The sequence below is a fragment of the Puntigrus tetrazona genome, chromosome 9 (assembly GCF_018831695.1).
Source record: "Puntigrus tetrazona isolate hp1 chromosome 9, ASM1883169v1, whole genome shotgun sequence".
Classification (NCBI taxonomy): Eukaryota; Metazoa; Chordata; class Actinopteri; order Cypriniformes; family Cyprinidae; genus Puntigrus; species Puntigrus tetrazona.
This window is the reverse complement of record NC_056707.1, coordinates 13,027,372-13,049,686: the sequence shown is the minus strand read 5'-3', so window position 1 is coordinate 13,049,686 and position 22,315 is coordinate 13,027,372. Positions and strand designations below refer to the sequence as shown.

The window sequence follows — 22,315 nt, the reverse complement described above, 5'->3', positions numbered from 1 at the left end:
TTACGCTGGAAGCTGCTTTTAAATCCTGTAAAAGCTGGCACCATTCACTTTCATTGATGTTTTGCCACATCACTGTCGAATGAGCTTAACTCGTTTAACCCACGATTAACCCGCGATACTCATTAACATGTCATTAACCACAGAATTATAAAAGGAATGCTTAAAAAGACTGTTTATTCAATTTAACTGCAAAACAAAAAATGCTATTTTTAAGTTTCTTCCTTAGTGGAAACATTGCGAGAACAAAAAGACAAAACAAAAGCTTTTTTTTTCTCATTTCATTTTATATTAAAATTAAAATGTTTACCAAACATGTATTTTATTTATTTCTTTTTATCATATTAAACATTAAGGTGGCGGCCTTTAATACTAACTTGATAGAATCGAATAGAATTGCTACTTCAGTAAAATTGTGTTGTTATTAGGTACTCCCACTCTGCAAAGCAGCCTATTGCTTATTCCTCAACACAAACATGAGAATACTGCGGTCGCAGGCACTCCAAGAACATTTTAGCATTGCACCTGTACAACATGATTCATGGTCGTAGTCTTGTAGGACTCTCTAATGGCACCAGGGAATAAAGCCCCACTTTTAATCTGTCTCCAGCCACGGTGAAATCATGTGACTGGAGGATAAAAGGATCACAAATACATGGAAATATATGCAAAGAGGTCTGGCTGAAAATGGCTCTTATGATGGGCAGCCGAAGGCCCCGGAGGGGAGGCGTCCACCTTCTGCCACTGTCTGCACGCCCAGCGAGTTCATTCTCAAAGTTCACGCTAAAGGAGAGCTGAAGGAGATGCTGCTTTTCACTTGAACACTGCACCTTGGCTAGAACTCAAACGTCAGCCGTGCCACAGCCATCTTGAAATGGCAACACCTCAGTCACCCGAGTGTGTAAGAGTCGAGTCGAGCAGAGAAGAAGATGGCTGCGATAATTGATCGGTCCAGTTAAACTGAATCAAGACCACACGTAATAATACAAGGGACAATGTCGTAAACTAGCTCGCAAACAAGCAAAAAACTAAAAGCCTGGGCAGTGTGTGGCTAAGCAATAACCCCCCATTAGAATGAATCACGCGAGTAAGCAATGAAAGTGCACATGAATGGCTGAGCATCAGAGCTTTGGATCAGAGGTGTCATAACACAGTGAGTCATCAGCACGAGCATGACTGAACAAGCAGAATCATAACACGATCCGTTATGACATGATGGTACATGTCCAGATGAGGACAATCGAAGATTTGCTAGAAAGAGCGCCAAATCTGACAGGGTGGATGCGCATTCTGTTGCTGTGTTAGCAGGCTTTTTTGAAATATATCTATAAAACAACAAAACTTTGAAAAGTTTCACGTTATTTAAAAAAAAAATGACAACAAATTGGATGTTTTTTTGCTATTTTTTTTCCTCAGTTGACACAAGTTAAAAACATTTGAAACATATTTCAAAATATAAAGCCATACAGGCTTGAAACAACATGACGGTGGCTAAATGATGAGAAATCATGGAACCGGTTTCATAGACAGGGCTTAGCCTAAACCAGGATTAGTACATAGTTGAATTAGGACATTTGATAAGTGATTTTTTATAAAGATGCCTTAGGAAAAGTATAACTGGCGCATCTTAAGTGTTTTAAGATCGGTCAGTTTCTTTTAGTTGAAAGAGCTCAGATTTACATTTAGTCTATGACTAGGCTTAAACCTTGTCTGTGAAACCAGGGGTGAGAGTTCAAAGTTTGGCCGTTTAGCATGATCCTCTAAGCTCCTGCTGGTAGAAAATGTAACTACACCATTCTGGTAGCAAATCTTAATCATGCCAGGTGTGTTTGTGCAATAAAAAATAAATCAATAAAAATTGACTGCGTATGAGCAAAAACAAAAGATTTGAAATCTCATATTTTCGTGGATTTATGTGCCAGATGAGAAAGTGGCACTGAAGTCAGGGGAAATGCTAACAGGCAGTTTCCTCCAGGTATTATAGAAGACTCTAAAAGTCAAAACCAATTCATGACTGTGTGCTTGCGAGGCTGTGGCTGTTTGCATGGGACCTTGATATTATGGCTCTACCTCACAATCGGCACAGACTCCACCACATCCACCAGTTGACAGCGGCCATTTCTGGAGCATTATAGCTTCATTTTTCAATAGTGTAAGGAAATAGAGATGCATTGTCCCTCTTTCTTTGTCCCGAGAGCAACACAAAATCACTCGGATGATTAAAACTGACCTGTCACCCTGTTCCAGAACTCCTGCTGCTGTGTCAGAGACATGCATCTTTAGTAATCTTATCCATTATACGTTCTGACGGAGAAGCCTTACCTCACTGCATCAAACTTGTTTCGGAAAACCATTTATGCAATTCATGTTGTGTCCCCAGGTTTCAAAGTTAACTTGTTCAGTGGTCCAAAGACATATTGCAAATTGCATTATATAAACTATACTGCATACTTCCCAGCAGGTAAAAATCACATAAAAATGCTAAATTGATTTTGGGGTTAACCAACCTCTCACAATGCAATAAGGTACTAAAGAAAGTTTTTGCAAGTATTACAAGTACTTACATAAATGAAATGACTTTCATTTCTGCATTGCTCTCAGTTTCTGCTTTCCACTGGCCGCAGGGATACTTTGGTGCATTTGATTAATTTTTCTTGGCTAGATTAAATTCTACATTTCACACTTCTTTTTTGAACTTCATCATGCTTATTGAAAAATTCATGGATCATAAAAACAGACAACATAAAATAAACAAATCAGGAAAAGCAGAGTTGAATCAGCCATAAATAAACAGAATAATAACTAAAACTTTACCATGTTTCAAGAATTGCATCTTAAAATACAATTAGTTATTTTAAATTGTAATCATATGTCAAATATTACTGCTTTTGCTGTATTTGTGATCAAATAGATGTGGATTTGATGAGCATCTTCTTTTAATAACTTTTAAACACTTATATTAAAAAAACCCTAAAATAACAAAAAAAAAACTAAACATGTTCAGACCTCAATCATCTGAATCGTTGCGTAATGTAAATACAATTCCCTTTTTGATCAATTATTTTAATCGAGTAAATTATTACTATACACCTAGGCAAACAGCTTCTCTTTGGCTGCCTCTTTTAGTGAGTTCAGCATGTTATGATGAAGCCAAGACTTTTGAGTGCAAGAGCGGTCCTTCTTCCTTAAGGGGGGGTGTTCATATAGGACACATTTAAAAGTAATATTATTTTCACCCCTATGACCTTGTTTTTGTGGGCCATGCAGAAAGAAGTAAAATTCAACCAAACATCTAGACATAATGAATACTTAAAAAACCATTAAAGAACCAATCTTAAATAAACATCACAGTATGAGTGATGTGCCAGGCGCCTCTGAGAGCCGGTGTGAGGTGAATAAACATCACTAAATGAACATCAGGGACTGAATGACCTCTATTCATCGGCAGATCAAACCTTCTTCCTCTTTTCAGCAACACTACCTCCCTGACTGTAGACTTCCCTGGGCTTCAAGCCTCTCGACGGTCTTTCTTTGATGAATTATTTCACTTAATGGAATAAAGACATTGACCATTATTAGGTTTAAGCTAGCTGACGCCAGAGTTTCACTTGCACACATGTGGCACGCAGTCCAGGATGCCTAAATCAAGCCGTTCACATTCTCGCCCATGGCATTAGTGCCTCACTTGAAAACAAATTAAAACAATGTGACCCAGTGAGGCCAGACACAGAACGGGGTTTGTCCTAAAAAATACAGCACCAACATGAGTCTGAGACCTATTTGCACCAAAAAAAAAAGAAGACGATGGGAGGGGGACAAACAGGTAATGCTATTTATCTCGCCAAAGAAACTAATGTGCCTTCGCAAGCTGGGATAAAAATAACAGACTCATTGAGTGCCTATGCGCTCAGTGCCTTGGAGGGACTCTAATGCATTTTCATTTAGACCAAACTCAGATGTTATTAGGACCGACTCTCTCCGTCTTCATTTCACTCTGATCTCAAGGCCAAAGCAGACAAAGTGGGCCACTTTCTAGTAGTCCTCTTAAAAATCGTTTAGACCGAAAACAGCGAAAGGCAGATACACTGAAGAATAGTCAAAATAACTGTTATCATGGCATCAAAGTCTAGCATCTAAATTATGTAACAGATGTATATTTTTTTCTACCTCCTATAGACCATTGGTTTTAAAATTGTAAAAACAACTGTAAAAAGACCTGAGAAGATTGCACAATTATCCTTTATCCAGTTGTTGATTGTAATCGAGGAAGGGTTTGGGCTCAATGAATGAAATGGCAACAAATGCTTGAATATATTGAAAATATTCCAAATTAGATTTAACAAATATTCGAAGCATATTCTAAAGAGTGAGGGTTGATCACACTTGTGAACCTATCACAGGAGGGTGTAGTTTTGCTGTTTATTTTATCCACCTTGTTCTTAATGTAAAAATGGATGCGGCTCTTTGTCAATTCAATGGCTTCCTGTCTTATCCACATCCAGATTTTCAGTTTGTTTTGCTGCTTGATATAAAAAAATTGTTATTTGATTGTTATTTGTAATCTTATGTTATTTTAATGTATCTGAAGTATAACCACAAATACTGTTTACTGCGAGTTGTTATTCTCTTTGTTATTTACCTATAACGGCTAATGAACTGGAAGTCTCAGCCACAGGCTTACCTCCGTGTTAAAGAAAAAGTTGGATGCTGCATGATAAAAGACTATAGAAATACAAAGACGGTTTACTCCTATACGTACAGAATGGAAGAAACTGCAAACCGCAATATAGCAGAATAGTCATCGCATTGCTGCAGCAGCTGTTATAAGCTCCGGTTCCTATAGAAACCTGAGGCTAGACCAGCCAATGCACATGTGCAGTGCGAAGTGCGTTATGACTTCTTATGTGCATCGACTGGTCTAGCCTGAAAAACATGCTATTTGAGCATAAAAAACAACATTCGTGTGGTTGTTCTTTTCAGATTTTGTTGCTGATTTGAAATGTGTAGTTCAGTGCAATTGAGATTTCAGGATTCCTTCATTGATTTAGATAGGACTTGGTCTTGTTTGAGCTGCCCAGAGGCATTGCAAACATGGCCACCGAGTACAGAAATTCCTTGAAAGGACTTGATGCACATCTATGAATGGCAACCAACTACAATGGTTTTGTAGATTCTTCTTTAGTGTGACCTTCTGCATTGGACAACCTTACTGCAAAAGCACCCAATGGTATACAAATCATCATGTTCATTTAATTAAAGATTATGTATTTAAGTCATGTATTTAAATAGTACTAAAATAGTAAAAGATTGTCTGATTTGTGTGGCTCACCAGTCAGAACACATTTATTCTTATTAATTTTATAGTTTCGTTTCTACTTTATGTAAAGTTAAATGTTTTTGCACTGAAAGATTATGAAGAGGCTTATATTTTGGTTTGCATAAGATAGAAAAAAACCTATCAAATAAAAATAAAATTAATAAGAATAAATGTAAATAATAAAAGTTATATAACACACAACCAACCAACTAAACAAAGAAACAATGATGGGTCATTCTTACCTTGAAGTTGCATATACATGTTATTATGTCCCCAATCCTGAGACACTCGCCGTCAAACTTGCAAGTGTTGGTGTCACAAAGGAAGAGATCTGTGTCCCGGTCATCATCCCCTGCAACAACACGAAGAGCCAAAAAACACCATGAATGTATGCATAAACACAGCAGAGTCAAGACACAACCAGCACAAGCAGGATAATGTTTTTTTCAAACACTTCTGATAAAAATAATTCAGCAGAACTAACGGAACGAACACATCATCCAGCAAGCAGGCTGGCAAGGCTTCTGAAGGGTTCATCAAGTTGCGTTAAGCACCTCCATTCGCCAAGACCATATTTTACTCTTGAGACATTTTCTTATCGGGAATAAAACAAGTGCTCATGGTGGAATAATGATTCAGCACATGGTGAACTTCTTGGAATCTCTGCATGAGAACCTTATTCAGCTTTTATAATAAGCTGAGTACAGGTTCTGCAAAATATTCCTATTCTGTTGAGGAGCCGGACAGATTGCGAAAAATCGCACTTCATCAAAAATCAAGAGCTCACAGACAGTTCAAGTCCGCAAGGATTGCTTAAGATGATTACAATTAAGATGAGTTGTTTCAAAAACAGGCCACCGCTGAGTCGAAAACTAATTTTACTATTCAGCGTGCAAAAGCTGACTGCTGTTCATTTAACAATTAAGCTCCAAAAATAATGAGTTTACCCATTAGGCACTATATCATTCAGCCCTTATCTGTTACCTTTTATAATTATGCAAGAAATAAGCATCTCTGTCATTTGCTTAACATGAAAAAAATACAACAACAACAAAAAAAAAAAACTACACAAACATTATGTGAAGAATAATATCTCAGTGATACATTCCACATTACCGGCATATATTTCGACTCAAAGCTCCATATATCATCATAATAAGACTATACGACACAAAACAGTGGGTCCGCTCATGTGCCCTGGGATTTTTGCTGTCAAAGCAAATAAGCTTCTCGCAAGTGCTACACAGTATTTTTACCCTGTGTTATCCGGTGAGGCCTGGAAGCTAGAGAGAACCAGAACATTGCTCATTGTAACGACAACACCAGAGGACACGCAGCTACTTTAGGCCCCTGCTAAAGGGCCACATACAGCTTGCAAATATGTCTTACATAACCTTGTGGCTTATTTGCATTTCAGCTTAAAAAATTATCAATGCACCTCAAATGCTACGAGGTGGCAAAAAAACAACAACAACAACAACAAAAAAAATAGTAGTCTAATAGTAGAGACAGTTGCAAAATTCACATCGTGTGCCTCAGACTCAGTTCTGGAGACCTTGAGAAATGATGCTGGCTCTTGGTATGTGCATAAATCCCTTGTGTAAAATTAATAGTTGCTCATGCTTTGCAGCAGGAATATTTCATTAAAATTCATCTTGTTCACAATCTGTTCTTAAGGAGCTGTGATAAACTGACATTCAATCAATTCAGCCTACTGAAGCAACAAATACTAGTCAGAGTATTTGCCAAAGCTAATTAGTCAAAACCATTGTCGATCCCTTGGCTTACTGATAAAATATGAATTCATGCCTTAATTTGAATTTAATACATTTTACGCAAAACATTTTCCTCACATTTTTCAAACAGCAGCAACACTCCTAGATCGCTCGGTGTCTTAAAGACATAATTAAAAATAACTTTCTTCTGTAAAAAAAAATATTTGGAATAATGTTGTTGTTCAAATACAAAAACTTAAATGACTAACATCAGCCATAAAGCTTTATTATCAAACGTGCAAATAATCGTTCCGTAAGTTGCGTTTAAGATCCGCTTGGCTCGCAGATCTAATGTGGCACATTGCTCTCTGGTTTGTGCAGCCATGATGCATCTTCTTGCATTATTGATGCAAGCGCTCCCTCCGCGAAGGCATACAGATGCAAAGCATTTTGTCACACCTCTGCTGCTTGGCTGCCCTTCCGTAACTGTGTCATAATACAGTTTGACCTCGCAACACAGGTAGACACATTTGAGTGCACGTCTGAAACGTGCAGTATTCAACGAGGCACTTGGCAGCAGGAGCAGGAGGGGGAAGTGGTGTAATGGATCGGAGAGGAACATGGAGATCTGAGTCACGGGAGCTTTTCTCTCACCAGACACAAAATCCCTCTATTCAGTCTAATTAATCTGAAGCAGTGGCATCCTGTAGCGACACTGAAAAAACACATTCGGTTGAAAAACTAAACACAAGGTTCCGCCGTTTCAGAAACTGTGTGACAAACACACCAAGTGACCTTGAAAAGATACACACACACACACACACACACACACGCACACTCAACAGTACATTAAGAATGATTCAACAGTCAGGACCAGTGTTTACCAACCTTTTGTTTTTTGAACCTTCACAAGACTTCAATTACCCTTTCATCAACAACAAACTGGAAATGTGTCCCCTTATCACATGTTGTATTTTATATCATTTATTGCTACACAAAACCAAAATAAGTAGTCAGTGATTTTTGCCAGGGGAAGTTCAAAGTTGTTTTGAACCCCACTGACATACATTGCATGGACAATTGAAACATCCACAGAAGAAATAGTCATAGAAGGAACAAACTGCCTTTCTTTCCCTTAAAACACTTCTTATGTACCCCCTGAGGTCCACGTTCTCCTGGTCTGGACCATAACAAAGTTCAAAGCCATATCAGGTTAGGACAGGAAAGTAAAAACAGAGACTGAGGAAAGTTATCAGGGCACGCTAGAGGAAATGAGTTCTGGAAACAGACAGTGGCATCCTTGCAATTTTATTATGGTAATTTCTTCATCAAGGACACTTAAAGGCCTCTAAATGCTTAACCAGATTTTAAACTTAACCAAGACATCAGTCAGATAATTTGATTAACTGTAAATACGCTTTTGAAAGTCTGTTAAAAATGCCTTTTGAGCGGGGGTGAGTTACAACGAGCGGAAAGGAATTTTGTTCTGCTCTCTTTAAAGTCTTTCTGGCAGGACAATCTTTCAGTAGCTGTCTACATGGAGAGATAAGATCTGTTTTCCTTTTATTTGTGAAGAAAGCACTGTATGTGTGTGGACAAGAGAGTGAAAAAAACAAAAAAAAAAAACATCCTGAAAATTTCAATAAAAATTCCTCAAAGTCATTCCTTGAAGTCACAAAGCAATGATTAGAGCAGCCAAACAGGAAATTACATCTTTCATCCTAAGATGCTCTACTATCTGACGGCCCACAAAAACAAGTTAAAGCAACTCTTCCTGAATTCAAAATAGACTTTCTCTAAGTACGAAAGCAGTTCGGTTTAAACACAGGATTCTTCAAGGTATGTGAATATGAAAATATGACGTTCAAACAGTCTGCATGACACACGGCCATAAACAAGATAACAGTTGATGCATGACTATCCGCAACAATGCTCTGCAGAGTCGATTCTTTTGGAGCTGTCACTAGCAAGGCAAACACTATATTTAACCTCCCAACAAACAGCCTTATACTGACATCAAAGCATTCTGGAACACCTTACAGTATAAAAGTACATAATGCAGATTTAAAGGAAGGTTATAGAAGTTATATTGTTTCTGAAGCATAAAACAAATATCGTAAAAAAAAACATTAATAAATATATTCTTTCAATACGTTTAGTATTTTTTTTAAAAATCGATGTTTTAAAATACTATTTAAATAAAATAAATAAATAAATTATTAAAAATTAATTTGCAAATGGTCACAAAAACAGTCAGTCCTGCTCAAACTCATGGCACGGTTTGCACCTTTTAAGAATTTGTTTGGAAAATAGGTCTTCTAAACGCAAAAATATATTTAAAAAAATCAAAACAACTACACACTTTAAAGATTCCTTAAAATGAAAATGTACATCTATTTTGTAAATGCGTGTTACATTTTTTTTTGTTGCATGATTAATTTATATGTTTCTCTTTTATATTAATATACTGTATAACATAATATATTATAGAATCTAGATCTCATAATGTTTAATCAGAAATGGCAATGTGGCCTAAAACTCTGCTTCAAAATTCACTCATCAACGGATGGATAGAACAGTTTTTTCTTTTCATATATTTGAATCATTTGTCACACACATATATGATATGGAAGAAAACCTCTGCCACATGCTATTTTTGATTCACTGCAAATTTTGGAAATCCTGTAAGGCCAAATATTTGCGTACTGCATCATAAACGGGATTCCCACCAACTCCTTTTAAGGTTCTAAAGCAACTAATTTTATAAAAAAAAAACTTCATAATCACTATAACCTTGGTAACAGCTTTTGAACGTATTTGGAGCAGCATAATTTGTCCTGTGGCTCGGCCACTTTTGCATAATAGCTATTTAGTAGCTAATGGAAGGCAATTTAAAACAAATAGGTTGTGAGTTACGGCTGTAGCTTTAAAGTGACAAGGTGAAGGGCAGATTCAGTATAAAGAATGAGTCGCAGAGCTTCTTAACTTACAAATACACGTGAAGAACACAAGACCGTTCTCATTAAAAATTCCACCTCCAATATCATAATTAGCCAACAACATCCACTTCATCAGTAACTGAGCTCTAGCAGTCCTGATTAAGGGTGTTGTCAGCGCTGCTTCCAGCTGCTTGTTTCTTCATTCTGCACTGAAATAGGAAACTTTGTTTGGCTCACACACCTGGTATTGCAGGTCTCCTCGCTCTCCTCAAGAGTGTCGTAATTTTATCAAAACAAACGAGAAGCGTGAGCCAATGCTACGTCTTAAAATGTGCCAAACGGGAGAGTATCGGGGATGCAGATTGTTATTTCTGCCTTGCCAGCGAGGTGAATAATTGAAAGAAGCAAGCTGGCAGAGCCGCAAATATTCTAAAGGTGAAGTGTAGACAGCTTCCGTGAGTGAGACATCAGACCAGTTGTCTGGCCGTTAAAGAGCTGGATTTCAAACCTCAGGACGTTGTTATCAGTCGAAAATGTTTTCGGCTTTAGTTTGAGGTGTAATGCAAAATAATCTGTTCAGAATTCTCTGCTCTTTGGAGATAGGAAAGTTAAAAAAGTGCGTTTTCAACAATCTGGATACTTTGTAACTAATATGAAAAAAAATAAATAAATAACATACAGCAAAAGAGATAGCTCACCTAAAAATGAAAACTCTGTTATCACTCATTCTCATCCTCTTGTTATTCCAAACCATTATAACTTTCTTTTGTGAAACACAAAAAAACAAACAAAAAAAACTGTGTCTTTCACTGTATAGAAAAAAAATATAAAAATATGGTATGAGGGATAGTAAACACTGACAGAATTTGTATTTTTTTTAATGAACTATCCCTTTAGGACTTCAGTTGAACTACCAAAAACTGCCAGTTTATGTTTTTGTGTCTTCAGATTCATAAAAGTCTGCTGTCTCCTCTTGCCTACTTCGTTTCTGCTCGTCTTGCATCCTTTAAAGCTGTTTATGCAAAAGCCCTTGGTGAGCTAGCACTGCGAAAAAAATTCTCCAAAAGAGAACTATTGACATCTATGAACAATACAAATAAAAGCGCACGGCCCTTTGGGCGGTGACACACTTTTGAGCCAGTAGCTACATAAAATTGATACAAAGTTGATGCTTGATTCTGATCATGAACAGAAAAGATACTTCAGTAAGGCATTTACAAAAGTATTCACACTGCTTGTGTCCACAGCCAATGGCCCTAGGTTAGGACTGTTGACTAAACAGCTGGCTTGCATTTGTTTTGCTGGACATCGTTGCTGCGTCCAGCACATAATCCTGTGCTGGGAATTAAAACAATATTCGGTCAGTTGGAAATTCAGGTTTCATGCCATAACGCTGCAGGTACTTCTCTTATTGTTGCGAATGCACTGCGTTGTACAAATATATAGACATTCTGTTTAATGTGTGCACCAAATCATCAATAATGTGAAGGGACAGCTAACTTAATAAATACGAAGATCCTGTAAATGTGTTCCAGAATAACACCGGTCACCACAGACTTTCATTAAACAGACAAAAACACTTTTTTTTAAATGCTCGTCAAATGTGCTGACAACTGTTTGAATAACTCTCACTAAACGCTCTTAAATGTCACTCCTAACAATCAGATCTGCAATTAAAAACTCACTTTATAATTTTAAACCTGTCTGAACAGACTATTACGGCAATTAGCGTTATTAGTGCACTGGTTATGAGTGCATATGTAGACGGGATTCACCAGGAAAATTCATAACATACTATCAACACCTTTTTTGTAAGTCGTGGAAACACTAAAGTGGCCTTCAGGCATGCCTGTGGTAGAGCTTCCCACGTCTCACGCATGCCATTGCCATGAGTCGTATAACCAAAGTGCAAGCGAGAGGCAAGGATAGATGTTTTGGAACGACGACTAATTGCCCACGGTAACCTGCTGATTGATAGTCAGGCGCCGCGGCAGGAAACTGAGCAAAAATATGCGGCGAGTTCCGAGCGTCTCTCGCGCCTCGGGGCGCGCGTGATGATTATTTCACGTGCATCCGCAATCAACGGCGCTCTGACGGCGAGGGTGAGAGGTCGGCCGCAATCCGAATCAAAACCCACTTAATATTCCGGTCTACAACCGATGCTCCGGATTATTATCCCGGCTTGATGGAATTGTTACCAACAAAAGCGCCGCTTCTAATACTAAAGGATTGGACTTCTCATACGCGTGCATTCTCCAAGACGGCAAGCTTTCAGACTTGACCAAAATATCGCCACTTGTTCACGCGCTGCATAACTTCAGGGACGAGAAGTTTAGGTAAAGAGATGTTTTCCTGCACACGTTACGACGTTACGAGCAAATGCTGATTAATTTAGTGTCATGCTCTACTGAACGTCACCTAACTGACAGCGAGGGACCGTTTGAATGCCTTTTGTGGGGTTTTTCTGAAAATAAAAAACTCTAAGCAAAAGTTAATTTACTTAATATAGGTGATATAGATAGAGTGACGATAACTGCCGTTTTTTGTCGCTTATTTTCACAATTAATAGTCTGCCCGTGTTTGTGTTTTTAACCCCCTTTTTTTCTTTTTTTGAACGCGCTGAACTTGAAAAACAGGTCAATTAATGAAGGAAATGTGGTATCAGCGACCGACTAATCACGGTTTCATCCGTGCGAACAAGAATGAGCCATTTAACCGCAAGCAAAACAATATCCAAAAACAATAACAGTTGGTAGTTTATTGACTTTCTTGCGGTGAATAATAACGATTATAGATCGACTGGGCTACGCTACTCTTATTCGAGGGGGAGAAACTTCATTTTCGTGCCAAATAAAAACATCCTTATTTACATACAGCGTAAGAGTAGGACGAGCGTGACATAAATAAACTGTTTATACGGTCACACACCAAACAGCTTGCTCTGGTCATCGGTAGACTAACCGAAACAGGTCTTTTTCAGCTCCACCGCACGTTAAGATCAATTTGGGTCCTTAACTTATGCTACTTGTATGATAAACAGCCGTCTTCCGTTGCCAAGGGAACGTCAAACCTTATTCCTTTCAACGGACTTCTTGAACATCTTACCCGAGCAATTCCATCCAGTCGGAGTCTGACAGTCGCTGAGTGAGGACGGGAAAGCGCCAAGTTGTTGTACCGGGAAAGTGGCTAGAAAGGACAAGACTGCAATCCATACCCAGTGTCCCACTATCCGGCTCCACTGGTGCGGACTTCGGGGCTCGTGTAGGGCCGCCGCCACCGTGACACCCATCTCAGTTCCCCCGACGCTGCTCGCAGACGCGCAACGACAGCCCTGGTCCTGGTGTTGTCAACTTTGCCGGTGAGCTTAGAAGCCAAGACAGGGACATTTTCCGACGGACGGAGTGTGCCCCATGAAGCAGTTGTTTCTAGGTGACCAGAGCGAGGATCCGCCCGAAGCGAGAGGGTGCAGATGCGGAATGAGAGAGGTCCGGGTGCGATGACAGGGGAGGGATGGTGTCGGGAGGGAAGTGGGTGAGCGAGATGTTCAAAAAGCGAGGCAAGAATAAAAAGACGCGAGGGGTGTTTTTAAGAAACAGAAGTGAGGCAAAAAAAAAAATCATACATCCCATTCGAGTGACATGCCGAAGTTACAACATCCACTGAGGCGCGGCTTAGAGAGACTGTCCTCGGTCCTCACTCCGTGCGCTCGCGGAGAGCCGTGAGTTTGTCAGAGTCTCGCGGAGGGCCATTCCTCTGTACCTGCGAACCACAATAACGCACTGAAGGCGAGCGGCGGCTTTCCAGACCGCTTCGGATCACGTGCTCTCCAGAAACCGCGAGGGGCGGGGCGACGCCGCGCTCCGATTGGTCGAAAGGGATGCGGGAGTGTCTGGAGCGAGGCGATGGTCCAGCTCGTGCATATCGACGGCCAGTGCAGAATAGTGTACCCCGTAGTCTACTTTAACAGGGCTTTGGTTTGCAAACGCGTGGGCGAAGGGCCATGCCGAGAAAGTCTTCCCGGTAATTGAGCACTGCTGCTCTGAGCGCGATGGCAACAGAAATCGATCGCAAACTTGCAGTGTTGTGAAATGATCCCCGTGTCCTAAACAAGACTTACAGCATTAGACGAGAGAACCGAGGGACCAGGCGGAGTTCAGGACCGTCTGCGACGCTCGAGGGTGGTTTCGGCGGATGGATGCGGGTCGCGAGATGAGCGGCATTTAATGACGCAACATTTCGTAAAAGAAAATGTACTTTCGCAAGGCGTATTGATAAAGAGGCGAGCTATGTCGACTCAGGCTGCGTTCTCTATAACGTGTTGCCCTTCGCTCCTGTAGGACAATACGCCATACCCGATCAAACTTGTAGCGGGTGATTGGTCAACCTCTTATTTTTGCTGACTCTTAGAGAGGCAGTTAGTTAAAGACCAAAAACCCGGAGAGACTCAGAGCGAGAAATGCGCGAACCCTAATGCCTCATTTAAAATGCATTGCATTATATAACATAACATAACATAACAACAAACAGCATTCATTAAAAAAGAAACCCGAGGAAAGCGTTTGTGACGGAAACGCATCATTACAGACGATTAAGTCTTTGACAAGTACTTTGAGGCCCCTGTTGTAAAGCGTTTCTAAAAGTATCTACAGGAATGTTGTTAATGTTTGTTTAAATCATAGAGGATAAAAAATTATATATATATATAATTAATTTTTTTAAAGATATAAATATATTCATATTTATTTTTCATTATTTAGTAGTGCCTCTTTTGGCAGCAATTACAGTCTTGCTAATAGGTCTCCATTAGCTATCAGGTCACTGTTATTTTTCCCAATTGCAGATTGTGAGTGGACAGCCATTTCAAGTCCACCCATAAATCTGGCAATTAGTCTAATGGCCAAAAAACTCAATTTTGGTCTTATTGAACCGTAAAACCTTCTTCCAGCTGGATTCATAATTTTCCACATGGCTTTTGGTTAACTGTAGCCAAAATGTCATAAGATTTTTATAGACAGTAGCTGTCTGTACCATTTAAAACTGTAAGTGGTAAAGCACCTGGACAACAGCTGAACGTAGACTACATTCAAACTCAGTCTGTAATTCCATCAGATTTGTCACTGGTCTCTTGGTGGCCTCCCACACCAAACTCCTTCTTAGTCACTTTTTTAAGGATCGTTTACCCACCTTCACTGTAACACAAAAAATAGGCTTACAATAAATGTTTCCACAACTCTGTCCAACAAAATGAAAGTCAAAGTTAAAAGACAAGTATAGCACGACAAAGGAGAACTAGAGGCAATTGAAGTCAAAATGTATTTTTGGGTGTTTTAGTGTGTTTTAGGTATTTTAATTTTGGGGCGAATTGTTCTTTTTAAACTCACTGCCCTTCATGAAAATGAATCCTCTCAGTTTTTAAATCATGTAAGTAATTTTGAAGGCTGTTCGAGTGCAGAACTAATAAATGATGACAACATGCTGACGTGCCTCATCTATCAAATTCATGTCAGCAAATAAAACAAGAGAAAATTAACTTAAATCTTCTTATTTTCTTGGAAACGTTGTCATACAGTGTATTTGGTTCCCAATAAGACGTCCGTGCGTGTTTTCTTTTGCAAAGCGCACATTTGGAAAATAGGTTTGAGACCTGTTGCTTTAACAGTTTAAAGTTGAAAAATACTCTCCACTGTTCATTTCTGTCCTACCTGATTATTCCCACATTTCTCCTGGAGTCTGGCTCCATACCAGCTCAGTATTATTAGCACGACTCAGAGCTCCTCTGGAGAGCAGCTGGCTCTGGGCTATCACCGACAGACACTTTTGACAGATAAAACTTCACACCCTTGCCATAGGATTTCTGTAGTTTTCTCAATGCGGTATCATGTATCACATAATGGTTCTGACCTTATAATTAAGACTGTGTAACATTAATTAATCATTTGATTTTGAAGGAGGCACGGAAAGGTTCAAGCCCTTTATAAAACCTGTTCGGAAATAGGAAGAAAACTGATAAAAGATATTCAAACCAACGGCAACGTTAATAAGTGGATTTCTGAACGACTAGACTGCGTTTTTTTAAACATTTATTTCACTGGAGTCGAATCCTGACATCTTTATTCCTATCAGAGCCGTATGAAATTAAACACCTTTAAAAAGGAGTCTTGGCAAGTCTCCCTCAGCTGCTTTTAGTTATGTGATATAGCAAGAATATTCAGGATCAATGAGCACCAAGAATTCAACATTTTCAAAGAAATATATACGGTATAATGTGGGTTTAATTAAGCATATGAACTAATAATGATGTCAAAGATAAAACGATAAATTAGGTTTATAGAAGCCTGCCTTTGTTCTCTCTAGACTCTTTAACCTAGACTTATTTCACAGTGCCATCCTCAGTATGTTCTTTGCCTCTCAGGTAAAGGCTCATTTACTGTAGTTTGTGGGCCACCGTTCAGTCCCAGAATTGGTTTCTTCATTACAATAACCGCCCCCTTTCACCCAGTTATATCCATACCTTTTATAAATCGTTTACATCACATCTAACATGTCATCTCTCACCTGGACTGGAAAAATCCCCTGTGGAACACACTTGGAGAGTTGACATGGCAACTGGAGTCTCACGGTTTCATTATATGTAAGACTTCGCTGGAAGAGTATGGTGAGCAGTGTAATGAGGAAGGCTGCCTGGGGACCGGTGAGAAGGTCACATCTCTGGAGGGAGTGTGCGGTGTTTGAGTCTTCTAGCAGCATGGGATCCGTTAATGATGCAGGCGTCCCCCAAGTTCTATTGGTGCTTTGGTATTCCTGCTGAGACGCTCTTCTCTTTATATGTGTATGTAAAAAAAAACTTGCCAAGCATATCACGTGAATAAATTATGGATATCGATCTTCTTTGCACGGCATCGTTTAAAAATATATATCGTGAAATGACTCTATAAAAAAAGTTCAATTCTTCAACCGTTTCATACCCCGTAGTTTGGTATTATTAATCATTTCCCATTAGAACAATAGCTCCGTAAGGAAAATTGTAAATCACTTATTGCATAACAACTGTACCACAGGCATGCAATCTATAATCCATATAGACTCTAAGTGAATAATGTAGTCATTTGGAGATATTTATGAATTAATTGATTTGTTTTCACAGTTGAACTCCTGCTTACCCATTGAAGAGTTTTTCCCCCTTCATAATACAGAGTCGACCAGATGTTTTTGTTCTTTGCTGCTGGATATTGCACACACATTTCAGTACAGCTGTGAATTTTCTCAGCAGTAACAAATTGATTGCCATCCTCCTTCTTGGACATCATAGAGAAACGCTAAGAAAATGGTACGGCTTGTTTGGGGATATTTATGAATTCACTTCCATTTGCTTTCATTTTTGAAGTATTCAATGCAACAAGCATATCCAACTATTGCCAAATTGCTCTAAGACAAAAATTTCCCAGGGTTGCTGAATTGAATGTATGTTATCAACTCTAATTAGTGATGTAAATAATATATTAGCTCAAAACAAACATTAAGTGATAACACTTTATTTCAATAGTCCACTGCAGACATCCAACTAACAGTAAGTAACTTTGCAACTACAAATCCACTGGAAGACTGCTTGTAGTTGCAAATTAATGGGAATTAGTTGACATGTAGTTACAAAGTTACTTATAGTCAGTAGAATGTATTAAAATACATTAAAAAGTATTTGCATCATTAATTTAATACATGCCTAAAAAAAAGGCATGTATTAAACTATTTTGCAAGTGTGTTGTAGATTACCCACAACTGATGAGCATCGGCTGTGCTTATTTATTATCCTGCTTTATTTGAACACTTTGGGATATTAAACATATTGATCACTTATCAATCATGAAAATGAAAGAGCTGACAGGCGCTTAGGGATGGCCCAATGTTCGCCGCTGACTGACCGGTGACTCCGTGTGTCACGACCTTTAGTGCGGTATGAATCTGCCTGGCACAATATCGAAATGATGTACGCCTTCTCGCAGATATGCAAAATGATCACATCAAAGCATTAATTAGCACACCACCATGCAACCTCACACCTTTAAACCGATGGACCATGCTATCTCAACACAAGCTTGAACATGGCCAGTCTCATGAGCTCTTTATCATAGCCCTGTCACACTATAACTTGGCCGTGGGTGAGTCTCACCAATCAGCTATAGTCATGGGTTACTGCCAGTTCAGAGTCTTATCGACAGCAATAAAAAATAACAGCACCTCTGGCAAACTGCCACTTCCAGCTGTCGGCCAGGGGCCCCGAAGGCCTGCCGTGGCACAGACTGACAGAGAAGGTGCTTGTTTCACACAGGATATGAGATGACGTTGTGAAATACGAGCACGGTCCCATGTAGTTATTGAGGAACACTGCAGCAGAGTTTGAATTAAAATAAATATTTGGCACAATGAAAGTGCATGGTGACGAGTGGCTGTCAAGCTCCAAAAGGGACTCAGACAAAAAGTATTATCCATTGCAGTTTAATGTGCATGACTGCAACTGAAGATTAAAGATATCGACTGGCAAGCTGTTATCTGAATTACTGCTATTTGTAGACTAGCAACATGTAAACAATAACTTGATATCAGCTTATTAAAGCTACAATGCGTCTATTTTTTGCTTGTAATCTATTGATCAGAAAGTCCCTCAGCAAGACGTCATGACCTCACGGGGCTTTTAAGGTATGATAATCAATAATCACATTACAAATGCTTCCATTTCCAGCCATGATGGCGAAACGTAATCACAACTTTAAATACGGCTATTCTTATCTGAAGCAGAGGAGCAAATTTTATTTTGCCGTTAAATTTTCAATCACCGAATAAAATTAAGCTAATCACTGCAGCTATGGATTCTGCTTGTAGCAGGGTTATTTAAAGCAAAGATGACTCATCTTTTGAACTTGAGTGTTAATGTTGTAGCACTCCAGCTTTGAAAAGACTCTTGGATGAATGGCACGATTCCTGAGCTTCTCGATGTACTCGATAACACATCTGTATTGGACAAAGTAGTGAAAACTCAAATAATATAAAAGGTGTGAAGGACAGAAAGCTGTCATAATAAAAGAGTCTATTAACCTTCAAATAACTATGAGGTCAGTCAAGGACCACGAAGAATGCATTTTTATCAAGAACTAAATAAAAAAGCATTTTATATTACTTCATAAATAGTTTAAACTGATGTGTGCTATAAATGTAACCATTATTTTGATTTTTGATCTCTCCCTGAACCTATAACCTATGTTCATATCAACACTATATTAATAAACATTCTTCAGAATCAGCTTCTAGATGGAAATCTATTATAGACATCTGACAACTACAGTAAATTAGCTTTATGCCTAAACAACTTAGGATAACTTTATTTTAAGTTAGTATTAAGTTTATTAATTGAAATGAGGTGGATGAATTTAGTATAATAATGAGAGGTGAACTTGCCCATTTTAATTTATGGAGCTTAAAAGTAAATGTAGCTCCATCGAGGAAAGAAAGGAAGAGGTTGAAGGCACTTTCAAGCTCTTTCATTTCAAAGATGTGTCAGAACCATTTCTTTAAACATTTTTTAATAACGTTACCATTTCAATTTTAATAACAGTACCACGTAGAGAGTTAGGGATCAGTGATTTATACACATGATTAAATAGATTAGATGTTCTCTGAGGTAAATTACTTCAATTTCAGGGTTTGAATTTACATTAAACCTGTCATTTGAAGTTCCTATCATTGAAAGGACTGGATTAAAAAGCACTACTTTTTTTTTTTTTTTTTTTTTTTTTTTTTGATGAGAAAAAAGCTACAGGCACTTTCAGATTTCTAAACCTGTACGTTTGCACTCGCTGAAACTTTTATTTTCACAGTTTGTTTATTTCGTCATTTACCATCCAGTGAGTGTAATTTACAACAAGTGTAACTCATCCACAGTAAGAAAAAAAAAAAACACAGCAAAGTGTTCGTTTGGAAATCTGAGCGACAGCTTTCTGATACTTTGTGAGGCTGAGCGAGCTGCCTGCAGAAATGTCACGCTCTCTGGCTGTGAAATCCAACTCCTCCTTCTCCTTTTTCTGGCTAAGCTGCTACGATGAAAAATATTGATTCACCATGAGGACACACAACAGCCTTATCTGCCCGAACCTTTGTGCTCCACAGGCTTTACCCATCAACCCCTGCACAGCCTCATGGGTTTATTGCAGAAGGCTTTAAGCGCCACATACTGCCTCCTGTGGACGCTGAAGCGACTGCAACAGCACTTGTGAACATCGAAACAAAACAGTACTGTATGTCAAATCGGTCCACCTGCAAAATTAATATTTATGTATATGTGCTGTTGTATAATATCCATATTCTTAAACATTTCCTTCTATTATCAAGTTGAACATGCCCCCACATGCATTATGTAAACCTGCATCACTCTGCCCCCGACTGAATATCCTAAGCTGGACTTCTAAATCATGAACTTCTCAACCCTGCCTTTTGCTCCTGTCCTCCCACTCGTTAACATTTAAGGCATTTAGTGTGCATTTTCTTATTCAGAGGAACAAACAAAAATGCGACCTTCACATGTGAATCAACTTCACTTCTGCTCTGTTTATCAGAAATACCGTTTCTGCATCTAAACTAGGACATATCTCCGAGTAATCACGGAGCATTTAAATAGCTTAACGCGAACAAAAGAATTCAGCCTCTGCTTGCATTCAGTACAGCTCTGTTATTAAGGCTCTGGTGTAAAAGCAGCAGTTAAAATGTCATACTACAAATAGGTGTTGTGGATTGTGCAATAAACAGCGAGCATTTCATGAGAACAATCAAAGACTGCCAACCACGAACAACACAGCAATATGAGGGCCGCTAAACTGACTTTAACAGGGCTGTTTAGTAACACTTTATTGCTCCTTCTCAGTATCCAGCACAGCCATCAAAAAGGATTTATACTTTAAGATATCAAATGTACTGTTAATAAAAAATAATATAATATGTAATAAATATAATATATACTACATCGGAAAACATTTAGTCTCAGAAACATCATATGAAAAATGTAGGCGAAAAGTAGGGATTTCAAGTGAAGTGATTTCAATCTGAGGTTTAAAAAAAATAAAGAGTCCATTCAGGAATGGATGAAATCTTTCATAGCAGTTGATGTATAAACTTCCAAGTCTCTACAGTCTACCTACTTTTCTCAGCCTTTTTTTGTTGTTACCAAGCTCCTTCAGTTCTTCATTTTCACAGACATTCAAATTAGCCTTGCGTCAAATACCAAACCCCTGGTGTGAAAAAGGTTCGCTAAAGCTCTTTGTGTGGATTCAGTCAAATGTTGGACACAGACCTATACAGGCACGTTTCTTCGTGTTTCTCCACAACGGCCGTCTTGAAATGCAGCGGTGCAGTCTATCTCTAACTCACACACTCACTAGTAATTAAACACCTCAATGAACAGATTAAGAGTTTCCCCATTTGGAAATTTCATTACCATTGCTGTAATTGGATTCCAAATTTAATTAGCACTCCTCTGCGAAACAGCAGGTGATGTTGTGGTGGCAGTCAAGAGCTGTCCAAGTACAGAGAGGTCACTGAAAGAGTTTGGCCGCTGCCATGCTATGGCACAGAATGAGGGACGTTACACCGGAGCTGATGATTTCTGACCTGTTGCTCTGCATAGCATTTCAATATTCATAAAATGTTTTTTTTTTCATTGTGATGGAAATAAACAAACACAGAATATGTTACTTACAAAAAAGAATTGAAATGTATAGTTTGTATATTGCTGTCAAAGCAGCAGCTCGGAGAATGGTGTAATTGCTTATTCTGCCAGCAGGGGCTAACTGGACCTTGCTAACCTCTTGTTTTAGCACAGTTAACCCTAATTTGATGATATGACCTTTGCCCAAGAAACATTCTAAGGATTTCCCAAGAAACACACTTCTCCTCAAAATAGCAATGCCTCTTCTGTGAAAATTCTTATTATTACTTGTGAGCACCTGGAGTAATTTACAAAGCCCCTCTGGAAAACCATGTATTGGTGATGGCCCTCTGTGATCAGGGTAATAAATGAAATCTAAAACCTATGGGGAAATGTTGTCAAAGTAAATCCAGAGCAGATTGAGGCAGGATGACAGAGATAAAAGAAGTATCATGAGGCGGCAACCGGTTTAAACCTTAATGGCAGACATCGTGGGATCTGTAATTCATTTAAAAGGAAAACAGAAAACCTCCTGAAGACGTCTCATGGGCGCCTTATGTTAGAGGTCAAGATCCTGAAAGCAATAATTAATCATTATTTATTAGCTAGGAAACTTTATGGTGACTTTCAGTGCTACGTCTGCTCGTTGGGATTCTGT

At 38.8% G+C, this 22,315-nt stretch overlaps 1 protein-coding gene across 2 annotated transcripts in view; it reads right to left on the bottom strand.

Annotated features, from left to right (window-relative positions):
* Nucleotides 1–13,794, bottom strand: part of tmeff2a (transmembrane protein with EGF-like and two follistatin-like domains 2a) — a 54,450-nt gene extending 40,656 nt beyond the window's left edge. The window contains exons 1-2 of one of the 2 annotated variants that reach the window (XM_043249689.1): nt 13,074–13,794; nt 5,557–5,666 (exon numbers count right to left, since the gene is read on the bottom strand). In XM_043249689.1, coding sequence (XP_043105624.1) covers nt 5,557–5,666; nt 13,074–13,257 — 294 coding nt within the window. In that variant the 5' untranslated portion in view covers nt 13,258–13,794. The remainder of the gene's footprint in view (nt 1–5,556; nt 5,667–13,073) is intronic. The other variant, XM_043249688.1, reaches the window with a different exon arrangement.
* Nucleotides 13,795–22,315: the final 8,521 nt, after the last annotated feature.